Source organism: Marmota marmota, unplaced genomic scaffold (assembly GCF_001458135.2).
Source record: "Marmota marmota marmota unplaced genomic scaffold, marMar, whole genome shotgun sequence".
In the NCBI taxonomy this organism is placed as follows: domain Eukaryota; kingdom Metazoa; phylum Chordata; class Mammalia; order Rodentia; family Sciuridae; genus Marmota; species Marmota marmota.
Genome location: NW_025999895.1, coordinates 2,275,416 through 2,287,435, shown reverse-complemented (window position 1 = coordinate 2,287,435; position 12,020 = coordinate 2,275,416). Strand labels below are relative to the sequence as shown.

Here is a 12,020-nt window from a genome sequence, read left to right as displayed (position 1 = left end):
CACCCACCCACCCCAGACACCCCAGGAGAAGGGCCGCTCGCTCTGGTTGATGGCACCAGGGAAGTGGGGAACACAGGGCTGGAACCAGGTGGCCACAGGGGCCTGGACAGCCCAGCTGACATGGCAGCTCCCTGGGAGCAGAGCAGGGGCCACAACCACCAGGCAGGAAAAGCAGGTGGTCCTGGGTGCTCTGAGCCCGTGAGGAGCATGGTGGGTGTGAGTGAAGCAGACTGCCTGGCCCTGGTGTGGCAGCCAGGCAGATCCCCAGGTCCCAGGTCCCCAGGTCCCTGCCCTGTTCCTTCCTGGGTAGCTGCCAGGGCCAAGCATGTGCTACCACCTCTGTCCAGAAGAGGGCAGGAAAGAGTCTCAGACCAACAAATCCGTCCACCATGACAGGGGACACTGTTTGAAGGCTCTAAAGGCCAGCTCTGGGGGCAGGCAGGGCAGGGCAGAGGCGAGGGCATATCTGGGAAGGTGAACAGAGGGTGGACGGACAGGATTCCATCCAGAGTTAGGATCAGAGGGAGGGTGAGCAGGGGTCAAGGAGGGTGGAGGCAGTTAACTGGGGACAGTGCCGCTGTCCTGGGGGAGGACAGGGTGGTCCCCTTAGGAGCACAAGGCGCCTGAGCCTGAATGGGCAGGCAGAGCTTTCTGGGTGACCTGGCTGGTGACAGAGGGAGCCTGTGGGGCAGAGGTTGAAAGGGACCCAGGAAGCGGAGCCCCTAGCAGGAGAGCAGGAAGAGAGTGGGCACTGGGAGGCATTGACCCCCGCATGGACCCTGTCTCAGGGTGGCCTTGCCAGAAGAAATGGGCATCGGGCTGGTCCAGAGAGGGCCGGTGGGCCGAGCCATTCCCACTAGACAAGAGAGGCTGGACATTCGATGCCAGGTGGGTGGGGTCTGGGCTTTACAGTCAGAAGTGAGTGTGGGGCGTGGAGCCAGTAGGGGTCACAGAGGAGAGGCCGAGGTGGCCCCCAGGAGGGCTGGAGTCGGCAGGAGCCCCTGGGCCTTGAGAGGGAGGAGGACCCTGTTCTTGAGCCAACAGCCTCTGCCTGTCCCCAGGACCAGTTGGTGCTGAGCCTGGCTGCCTCCGGATCTTCACACTGACCTCTCAGTGACCTTCGCAGGAAGGGAAGCCTGAATCTGTCTCCCTCCCCAACAGAGCCCAGCAGGAGGCAGGTGGCCGTGAGGCCTGGGGCAGCGGGGAGCCTGTCCCTGTGGCCTGTGTTGGCCACCAGAAGCCGGCGCCCCGGCCTGAGTGGGGTCTGCGCTCCACAGAAGGATCTTTTCTGTCCAGAATCTTGTCCAGCTTTTCAGAAAAATGGAAGGACATTGGTCCCATTGAAAACAAAAGAAGTTTGGTGTTTTCTGCAGCGTTATTTAGTAATATTTATAATAGGTTGCGAGCTCCAAGAGGCAGGGGTCTCGTGTTCCTCCCTGATGTCTGCCAGCCGCCCAGAGCAGCAACACAGTGCCCCAGTAGGGACGGGTGAAGTCGGGAATGGCCATCTGGTGATCATGGCTGCCTCATACGCTGTCACAAAACCTGGTGTCGTACAGCCGCTAAAAAGTGCATGACTGGAGGGGCTGGGGCTGGGACTCAGTGGTACAGCGCTCGCCTGGCATGTGCGAGGCACTGGGTTTGATCCTCAGCACCCCATAAAAATCAATAAAATAAAGGTGTTATGTCCATGGGCAACTAAAAAAAAAAATTAAGTACATGACCTAGAATACCAGAAGTGATTTGCCAAAGGCCAGAGCGGGTTACAACCCAATAAGTGGAGGGTGGACCTGGTTCTGTTCTGTGGGAGGAGGAGAGGAGAGCTCCCAGGTGGGCATGCCTGTGCTACTCTGGGTCTTACCTCGCCCCTCCACGTATGCTGCTGTTTGTTCAACAAGAAAACCCAGCAGCCTTACCTTTCTCTTAGTGAGAATTCGCCACGTGGGTTCCCGCGGGAAGGCCGCGTCCTCCTCCCCCACTGCCGCAGGAAGCCGGACGGGCCCGCTCCTCCAGAACCCTGGGGAATCATGCTCACCGAGTTCCTTTCACCAACTCAGGTGACACATCTTTCCAAACTCGATGGTGACATTGCTCAGGCCACCCTGGACATCACCCACACCAACTGCAGGCTGGACATGCATCAGAGGGTGCTGGGCGAGCTGGACAAGGAGGTGAAGAGGGTGAACGACCTCATCACCAACAGTGAGAACGAGATCGCCCGGCGCACGATCCTCATCGAGAGGAAGCAGGGCCTCATCAACTTCTTCAACAAGCAGCTGGAGCAGATGGTCTCGGAGCTGGGGGTGAGAGGCCAGGCAGGAAGGGCAGGGTGCTACTGACCAAGTCCCAGCCACTCAGCTCCACCCTGCCCCCAGGAGGGAAGGGCCTGGCAGGGTGGACCTCAGAACCCTGTGCCTTCTTGCCTAGCGCAGGGCAGCCGAGTTTTGAATTTGTTAATGGCCTGAGGGCCAGGCAGACAGGTGGGGGCTGGATCTGACCTGCTGGCCACTGCTGCTGAAAATGAAGTGGTCTCATGAGTGTCAGGCCGGACTGTACCCACTGCCCGGGTCCTGGAACCCCCGCACCTTTCCGTGTGTTCGAGTCCCTGAGTGCCTGGGTGGTGGCCCGTGAGCTCTCGGGTAACTCCTGCCCTTTGGCTCTTCCATCCCCCAAACCCAGTGGATCCCCAGGAGCCAAACCTGAGCCTTGGCGGCTCAAGCCCCCTGTATACCAGAGCCACACCTACGAGGGCTCCTTAGGGCTTAGACCTGGGGCCTCAAAACCAGCAAACTGGAGGTTCCCAGCCCTCCTGAGAGCCCCCGAGCCCCCAGAGCAGAAATCCAAGACTCTGCAGCCCACTCAAAGAGAGGCCTGAACCCAGAAGCTCGCTCCACATTTTGACGTGTGTCCTTTTCAGGGGGAAGAATTAGGGCCTCTGGAGCTGGAAATCAAAAGGCTGACCAAGCAGATGGACGAGTACAATGCCAGTGTCAACCAGGCCCAGGTGACCTGGCTCCGCCTGCAGCAGGAGCTGGTCAAGGTCACGCAGGAGCGGGAGGAGCAGGTGGCGGCCCTGGACATGCTCAGGAAGGACATCCGCATCATGGAGCAGAAGAAGCTTCGCACCGAGAGTGAGTGGCCTGCAGCGCCAGCCCGCCCGCTGGCCCCCCGGGAGGGGAGGGCAGGGGACTGGCTGCTGACATCATAGTCACAGGGTCAGGGCTGAGAAAACTGCCTGAGGTCACGGACCTCAGAGCTTCCTGGAGAGAGGGGCCTGTGAGACCCTACAAAGCCGGGGAGCTCGGGGGACAAGGCCCCTGCTCAGCCATGTGGTACCCCATCCCCCCCAGCTGGCTTAGAAAGCTGGCCTTTGGGGCTCCACCACACTACACCTAAGACCCAGTGGTCTGCCAGGGGACCAGGATGAGAGGGGGGCCTCCTGGGCCACCACCCACCCACGTGCCACCTGCTGAGACGCTCTCAGTCCCCCTGGTCCTGGATTGGGGATCTAGGTGGGTCAGCTCTGCCTTGAAGTCTCTACTGGAAATGCTGCCCAGTGGCTGGGGGGCTGCTCTGCCTGGCCCCTTCTGAAAGGCTCTGCTGCCTTCCTGCCCTGCCCTGCCTTGCCCTNCCCCTGCTCTCCCCTGCCCTGCCCTCCTCTGACCTGACCTGCCTCCCTACCTTCCCCTGCCCTGCCCTCTCCTGCCCTCCCCTGCCCTGCCCTCCCCTGCCCTGCCCTGCCCTGGGGAGCTGTCAGGTGGACACAGATGGGGAAAGCCAGGTGCCTGAGATGCAGACCATGCCGATGGGCTGAGGTCCACTGGGCGGGGGCAGATGGTGGAGCATCAGGTGACCAGGCCCCGGGCCATGAAGGGTGGAGGGAGGGCAGAGGACCCCAGGGACAGCTGGACGGTGTCGTTCTCCCATGTTAATGTCAAGAATGTCTGTGTTCTGGGGACAAAGTCCTGCCCTTCCTGGAGATCCCTGAGCACCCCACGTCCCCGCTGTGCAAGGAACCCTGCAGGTTCTCAGGGAGGGAGCGCCCCCAGCCTCACTCCCTTCCTTCCTGGCACCCGCCTTCCCCAGCCTGGGCTCCCACAGCTCCTCAAGGGACCAGGAATGGGGAACCTTAGCACCAGAAAGAGACCTGTCCTGTCCCCAGCCTGGGAGGGTCAGGTCTAGGTGGGACTCCAGGAAGGACCAGGGGACCCAGGGAGCTCCAGAGCGGCAGACCCTCACTGCCTTCCTGGGTGTCCCCGCGCTGTGGGAGGTCCCCGAGCCTGCTGGTCCCCACGTCTGCTCTCTGCTGCAGACAAGATTGAGCAAGAGAAGAAGGAGCAGAAGGAGATCGAGCGCCACACGCGGGACTTGGACAACGACCTCAAGAAGCTCAACCTGCTCATGAGCAAGAGCCGGGGCAGCTCCCAGGAGCTGCAGCAGGACAACCTGGTGGCCGAGGCGGAGTGCATGCGCTCGCTGAAGGTCACCCCCCAGGCCCCGGGACCTGGGTGGGCGTCCTCCCTCAGACATAGCTCCCGTGCTGCCGCGGGGTCCTCTCCAGAGGGGTCAGGAGGCTGGCCTGCCCCTCTGGCCCCAGCCTCCGAGTCCCGACCCTCCCTCCGCAGGCCGCCGAGAGGGAGACCATGGAGATGCAGGAGAAGCTGCAGCGGCTCCAGGAGGACAAGGCCACCGTCCTCAACAGCCTGGTGGAGGCAGAGTGAGTCCCGCCCACCATCCCCGGGGCCCTGGAGCGTCCTGGCGCCCACCCACTGCCAGGCTCTGGCCCGCCACCCTTGGTGCCAGTCGAGTGGCTGTCTTGGGTATAAACTTCCAAACACGCCCATTATTTTCACGGAGTCTGCGCACTTCAGACCTCAGCCCAGTGAGCATCAGGGGAAGCGACTCTCTTTACCCGAGAGCCACTGCGCAGATGCATTTCTTTCTGGTTCAGTTTTGTCTTTGACAAAAACGTTTCCCTGTGGTGCGCGCCTGTGGTCCCGGCTACTCGGGAGGCCGAGGTGGGGGCATCTCAAGTTGGAACCCAGTCTGGGTGACTTCGTGAGACCCCGTCTCAAAGTTGAAAAAAGAGAAAATTAAAAGGGCTGGGCTGGGGCTGGGGCTCGGCAGTAGAGCTCGCCCAGCACGTGTGAGGCCCTGGGTTCGCTCCTCAGCAACACATAAAGACAAATAAATAAAATAAAGGTGTTGTGTCCAACTACACCTAAAAAACAATGTTTAAAAAGGGGGGGGCTGGGTGTAGCTCAGTGGTGGAGCACCCTGGGCTCAGTCCCAGGACTAGGGGAACAGGATCTCCTCTGAAGCCACCGGGGATCTTCACGGCTCTGTCCACTCCCTTGGGAACGGTGCTGTGCGGGCGCTGTCTGTATGCACCATGATTCAAATCCCTCATCCAGGGGGGTGAATCGCAAAGCCATCATCTCTTCCAGCAATTTAATATGATCTAAGCATAAAGCCATCCGTGGCCAGTGCCTTGGGGGCTGGCTCCTTGGAGACTTTACAGCTGTTAGACTGCAGGTCTCCTCGGGCGGGCGTCTCACTCCCTCTTAGGGTGACGTCTGTCGCCTTTTTTCCTCAACTCCTCAGTCAGACCTTCACACTCTCTTCCTGCCTCCCAATCTTCTCTCCTCCTCCTCCTCATCTGTTTCCCCATCACCCCACCTGCCAGAGGCCTGTCTGTCTCAAGGCCTGGCAGATCTTTTCTGTGAGGGGCCAGAGAGCAAAGGCTGTGAGCCTTGCAGTATGTGCCTCCCAGCTGCACACGATGTAGCCCTGGGAGAAGACCCCTGGTTTCTCCAGCTCTAACTCTGCCTCTCCTCCCTCCAAAGACACCAGATCATGCTTTGGGAGAAAAAAATCCAACTGGCAAAAGAGATGCGCTCCTCGGTGGACTCTGAGACAGGACAGACAGAGATTCGCACCATGAAGGCCGAGATCCACAGGATGAAGGTGGGTGCAGGGCAGCAGCCCTGGCAGGGCCCGGCAGGCATCCCTCCATAGACCAGGACCAGACCAGGCCGAGGCCCTGGCTCCCCTGGGGGGACCACCTGGCCACCCTGGCGGTGACAATGCCTGAGATTCCCTCCTGCACAGAGACCTCAATTCCTACCAAGCGCAGGCTTTGCACAGGCCCAGACCTGCCTCACCTCGGGGGCCCGAGGCGCTGTGTCCTTCCTGCCCAGCAGAGATCACAGAACAACACAGGACACGCACACAGTGACACAGCCTTTTTTTTTCTTTTCTTTTCTTGGTACTGAGGCTGGAACTGTGGGCTTTCCCGTGCTTGGAAGCACTTGTCCACTGAGCTACATCCCAGCCCTTTTGTAAACTTAAGACAGGGTCTCACTAAGTTGCCCAGGCTGGCCTTGAGCCTGCGGTGCATGGACACCTGACTTCAAGAAACACAACCTCATCCTTGCTGGAGCAATCAAGGCACTCGCCTGATATTTCACAGACAGTTTCTCAGCCCACTAATGAGACATGTCCCACTGTGGGACAAGAAGAAACTCACAAGACAAAGGGTTCAGAGAGCCATCTGGTCCTTCACAGAATCCAGACTTCACTACCTTAAAAGGCTGACAATTAAATCCCCAAACCCTGAGGGTTCTCCCGAGAAGCAGATCCCACAGAACATAGCCACGGTCATGCACCACCTAGCAGGTGCCCTGCCAGTGCCGAGCCATCAGACAGCGCCCGCCTCCAGGGAGAGCGGACCTCTACTGCGCACTGACTGGCAGGCCAGGCTCTTGCAGGACGCCCTCACAGACCCCCCAGGGGTCGTGGGCACCAGCTATCTGGGCAGCCCTCGATGACAAAAAACTAACCATCACACCGTGTTAGGGTAACACCCGGTCCATCTTCCTGTGCACTGGATTCCCAAGAGGGGGCTACTGATAGGCAAATTTGTTTTTTAAACAACGTATTCATTTACTCACTCACTCAGTGCTGCTAGGGATGGAACCCTGGGCCTCCCGCAAGGCCAAGTGCTGTACAACTGGACTGAGTCCCCATCCCCAGAAGTACATTCCTAACACAGCCTGCCAGATTAGTATTCAAAATCAAGTGATGGTGGTTATGTCCCTACCAACTCCAAGTTCTGGTTTTTGTTCAGCTAACTAGCTAGCTTTCTTTTGAGCCACATTAACCACTGAGCCACATCCCAGCCCTTTTTTGTATTTTGTTTAGAGACAGGGTCTCACTGAGTTGCTTAGGCCTCACTAAATTGCAGAGGCTGGGTTTGAACTCCTGCCTCAGCCTCCTGAGCCGCTGGGATCACAGGTGTGGCCACCGCACCTGGCTTTGTTTTCTTCCAAGTCCACTTTGTCGAGGCCTATCTTCACATACAGTAAAATATGCTTATCTTAACATACAGTTGAGCTCGGTGCCATGGTGCACCCCCATATTCCAGGTACTGGGAGGCTGAGGCAGGAAGATCGAAGTTCCAGGCCAGCCTCAGCAACTGAGCAAGACCCTGTCTCAGAGTAAAAATAAAAAGGGCTGGGGCTGCAGCTCAGTCAGAGCCCCCGGTTCAACCCTCAGGACTGCAGAAAAGAAAAAGGAAAGATGACTCTGGGTTCTGACCCTGGCACACACCTGTGTGGCCACAGCCACAGTCGAAGCCCCAACGGTTCTGTGGCTCCAGAACAGTCCCTTGTGCCCTGAGGTCGATCCTCCCAGCTCCACCGTCCCGGCCACAGGCCCTGCACCCAGCTTCCCTCAGTGTCACCTCTCACCAAACCTCCGTGCGCTTGTCACAGCCAAGAAACCAGCCTGGCCCCGCCAACCAAGCCACCCACTCTGCTCAGGAACGCCCCTTTCCCGTCCCGAGTGGGAGGACCGCGGCGGAGGACCAGCTGTGCCCCGCCCAGCCCCTCTGTCCTGTGCCCAGGTCAAGCACGGGCAGCTGCTGAAGCAGCAGGAGAAGATGATCCACGACATGGAGCTGGCCGTGGCCCGCAGGGAGACCATCGTGACCCACGCCGAGGGGCAGAGCAAGATGGACAAGAAGGCGGTCACCCGGACGGACTTCCGCCACAGGCAGATGGAGCTGCGCAAGAAGATCAGGGACGTGCACAAGGTGGGCAGCGGGGGAAGGCCTGGACGCCCCCCGTGCTTTCCCACCCGCGGCCCCAGGATCCGGAGGTGCCCCTATGTCCCCCCCACCCACTGGCCCCCCGAGGAGCCTGCCCACCTGTCCAGGGCCTGCGGACCCCAGCCCAGTCCCACCATCCACCTGTCAGCGAATCCTCTCAGCAACTCACTCCAGGGCTGCAGTCGGGACTGCCGTGCTAAGGCTGTGACAGGGACGTGACGAGGGGGCAGCAGGCCAGCTTTGGCAATGGACACACCAATTTGTCCTGCTCTGATGACAGGAGTCACTGCAACCTCTGGGTCTGGCCACCATCTTTTTACAAGGGGGACACAGGACCCCCGCTGGAGCCTGCTGAGTGAAGACGTGGTGGCCCCCAGCTGGCCCGTGTTCAGCAGGGCTCTGTGTGCTGCTCTCCTGGGGGCGGCCTTCCTGTCCCCCTAGCCACATCCTCTGAGCCTGCGGTGTGCCCTGCCTGCGGTTCCCTGGTGACTGCCAGGCTGGGTCTCTGGGCTCAGACTTCCCAGGTTGGCCCACAGCCCCCGCTGACCAGCTGTGGGCCTTGGGCACTGTGGAGCCTGCGTCTCCACACCTGCCCTGGGAGTAGGAGCAGGAGCTGCCTCCCTGTAGGCAAAGGGTTAAATGTGACAGCAGCCATGGCTCTGCACAGTGGGTGGCTTGGGGACACCTGAGAACATGGCCTCAGAGCCCTCTCTTCTACTCATGAGGCGGGTATGTGGCCTCCTCTCTGTGCCTCCTCCTCAGGAGGGGAAGGGAGCGGCACTCAGGTGCTGTGGGGCAGTCCCTGGAAGTCTCCGGGGTGCCGAGGCAGAGGCCCTTCCTCGCTCCTCGTCTGTGGCATCAGCCTCTCTGGCATCCATTCCTTCTGCAGCTTCCTGTCCCATGTCCCCCTCCTCCCTGCCTCCCGTGTCTCCCGGTTCCCCACCAGGACCTCCTTGTCCTCCGGGCCCTAGCCTGGCACTCCTCTGTCCGCTACATGAGGGCCATGCAGGGGCCCAGCAGGTTCTGCTTACCTCCCAGGCCAACGAGGAGTGCACCAAGACCATCTCAGAGCTGGAAGAGACTCAGAAACTCATGAGCAGCTCCCTCCTTGAGAAGCAGGAAAAGCTGTCCATGATGCAGGCGGACTCCGACATGCTGGAGGCTGACCTCCGCCGGCTGGTGGCCCTCAAGCGACAGGTAAAAGCCAGGAGGTCACTGGGGCTCAGGCACCCTGGCAGAGGGGTACGCCACATGCAAGAGAAGGGGGTGCCACCCAGGGAAGGCCTCTCGGGTCCAGGTAGGCCCAGGCTGATGGCACCACCAGCTGCTCACATGTTTGTGACTCTCTGATTTTTTTCACTTAGCAAATATCGATAGCTATTGAGTATAGGCTGGGCCCATCCTGGGTGCCAGGACTGCAGGACAGAGCAGAAAGACAAAATGCCCGCCCACCCTTCACCAGAGACCACTTGCTGGGAGCAAGAGAACAGAGGCTAAATAAAATAAATAAAGAAAAAGACAGGGTGTGTTAGGCGGTGATAAATTCTTTGGAGAAAACTCAGCAGAGGAAGAATGTCGGGCATCAGGGTGGAATGGGGGACTGAGATTTTGAGTGGGGCGTTCTGGGAGGCCACATGGAGAAGATGGCACTTGAGCTAAGACTTGAAGGAGGCAAGGAGAGACAGAGCCTTGGAGGCGCGTGATCCTGGCTTTGGGCCTTTCTCTTGGCACCTTGAGGAGGAGATGGTGAAGGGCGCTGGGTGAGGGGACTTGCTGTTTGGCAGGATATCCCTGTTGTTGGAGAGTGTTGGGTGAAGGGTCAAGGGTGGACGCAGGAGGCTGCTTGCTGGAGTGTGCATGGACTAGGGCAGCCACCCAGGGAAGCTGCTGGATTCTGCATACCATTCAGAAGTTCCGCCAGTGGGATTCCTACTGGACGGACGGTGGTGTGAGTGTGAGATGGGAGGAGGGGGAGTGGACTCCAAGGACTCAGCCAGGGCCATGGAGACCAGAACAGGTCTGGAACCAGGCCTGACACACGGCAGTGTCAAAGATGTCTCCCTGCGATGGTGAACAAGGCTCCCTTGGGAGGATAGACTCCTCACCTTGAACTTGGGGACTGGGCTCTTTTGGGCACGGTGCTCCTCTTTGGCATTCCCTCGGCTCTGCACTGCGGTAGAGCAGGTGTCCTCCTGACTTGCACGGCCTGACGTGGGGTCTCTTTCCCACCCAGAACCTTTCGGAGATTGTGGCCCTGCAGACTCGCCTCAAGCACCTGCAGGCTGTGATTGACGGGAGGTACGTGTTCCTGTTCCGCTCGAAGAAATCCCTGCTGATGGAGCACAGGCGGCTGAATGACCGGTTGGGCCTGCTCAGCACCATCCTCACCCATGTGCAGGATGAGTACCCCCAGTTCCAGGAGGCCCTCAGCAAGGTTACCCAGAAGATTGCCAGCAAGCTGGAGCCCACCTAGAAAGCTCAGGACTCCACCTTCCAAGGCCCACCCCTGAGGATAGACGGCCAGAATTCTGTTTACCCTCAGGGGTCTTTCTGTGTTCCTGAAAAACATGTGTGCCCCAGAATGTCACTGTGGGATGAAATGGAGAGGCCGGCCTGCAGGAATTAGTTCCCAGCTGCTCAGCAGCTTAAACCAAGTCCAACCCAGGGCCCCCTTGGTGCCTCCTGAGCCTGCTGGCTGCCTGTCTTCTGCTTCCTTTCTTGAGCTGATTGGTCCAAGTGGAAGTCCAGCTTTAGCAACTCCCCCATCTGCAGGAGCTTCCTGGAATATTGTCCCAGGTATGGGGACGGGGGCAGGTAGGGCAGAGGGGACCCATGGAGCAGGACTGGCCAGCCAGGCCATGAAGGCCATTTCATTCCTACTCAGTGCTTCTGGCGGGGCACATCTGGAAATCCACCAAGCCCCCAAAGAACTTGGCCCCTTCTCCTGCCCCCACCTCCAGTGTATGTTAAAGTCAGATGTACCGTCTGTAGGGACAAGTCAAGGCTCTCAGGACTTCCAAGGGAGGTGACCAGCAGGTCTGCCTGTCCCACGTCTGTCAGCCTCTCTCCATCATTAACCCTTTTTCCTGTGCCCTTGAATTCTATGCATCAATTACCTGTGGCTTCTCCAAATCTGAAAAGGAAAATGCTTGATGAAATAATTTCACTTTCAAATTTTGCAGCTGAAGAATAAAAACATTCTTTCTGAATATGGGAGTGAGGCCTATTGACTCTACAACATTGCAGAAGTACAGTGCCATAAAGCAGGTGGGGAGGTCTTAATTCCCCACCCAGGGCAACGGCTGTGGGTATTTGGGCATCGCTCCTTACTTCCTCTGGCACGTGAAGACTGAAGTGTGCATTCAGTCTTTGTATCCCACACCTAAAATTTGTTCATCTTAGTGTAAGCATTTTCTCACTTTAGCAAAAAAGACAAAATGCTTCGCATTATATATAATGTTTTCACAATCACAGGTTTTATGGGTTATCACGATGTTTGACTATTCCTCTAGAGAATAAGTGTAAATTGTGGGAAGTTGAAGGAACCTCCAGATGTAGGCTCATTTCAACCTGTCACCCAGTCTTTCCGAGGATGCCCTGGGGCTGGGTCGGCACGATGCAGTCCCTAGGTGCAGAGTGCGGCTTGGCAAGCTTTGACCGAGTCTTACTAGCCGCAGGAAGGCGACCAAGGCCTGGGCTGTGCCCACGCCGCGCCTTGTCTCTGGACCCCGTAGGGACAGGCAGCCACTTGCAGGACGCTCTCCTGGGGACACCTGTCCCGCCGGACCCGCGCCACCTAGTGGCGGCGCAACCTGAGAACGCGCCTGGCCTCGCGCGCCTGCGCGGGCAGCCGCTACACGTGACCGCCATGTCGGCTGACCCGCGCCCGGCCCGCCCGGGGTCTGCGCCG

General features: G+C 59.0%; 1 protein-coding gene across 2 annotated transcripts in view; it reads left to right on the top strand.

Annotated features, from left to right (window-relative positions):
- Positions 1–11,319, top strand: part of Ccdc40 (coiled-coil domain containing 40) — a 33,869-nt gene extending 22,550 nt beyond the window's left edge. For both annotated transcript variants that reach the window (XM_048797551.1, XM_015504093.2), the window contains 8 exons: positions 2,058–2,303; positions 2,918–3,131; positions 4,313–4,482; positions 4,626–4,717; positions 5,847–5,967; positions 7,907–8,095; positions 9,149–9,307; positions 10,344–11,319. In XM_048797551.1, coding sequence (XP_048653508.1) covers positions 2,058–2,303; positions 2,918–3,131; positions 4,313–4,482; positions 4,626–4,717; positions 5,847–5,967; positions 7,907–8,095; positions 9,149–9,307; positions 10,344–10,583 — 1,431 coding nt within the window. In that variant the 3' untranslated portion in view covers positions 10,584–11,319. The remainder of the gene's footprint in view (positions 1–2,057; positions 2,304–2,917; positions 3,132–4,312; positions 4,483–4,625; positions 4,718–5,846; positions 5,968–7,906; positions 8,096–9,148; positions 9,308–10,343) is intronic.
- The last annotated feature ends 701 nt before the right edge of the window (positions 11,320–12,020 follow it).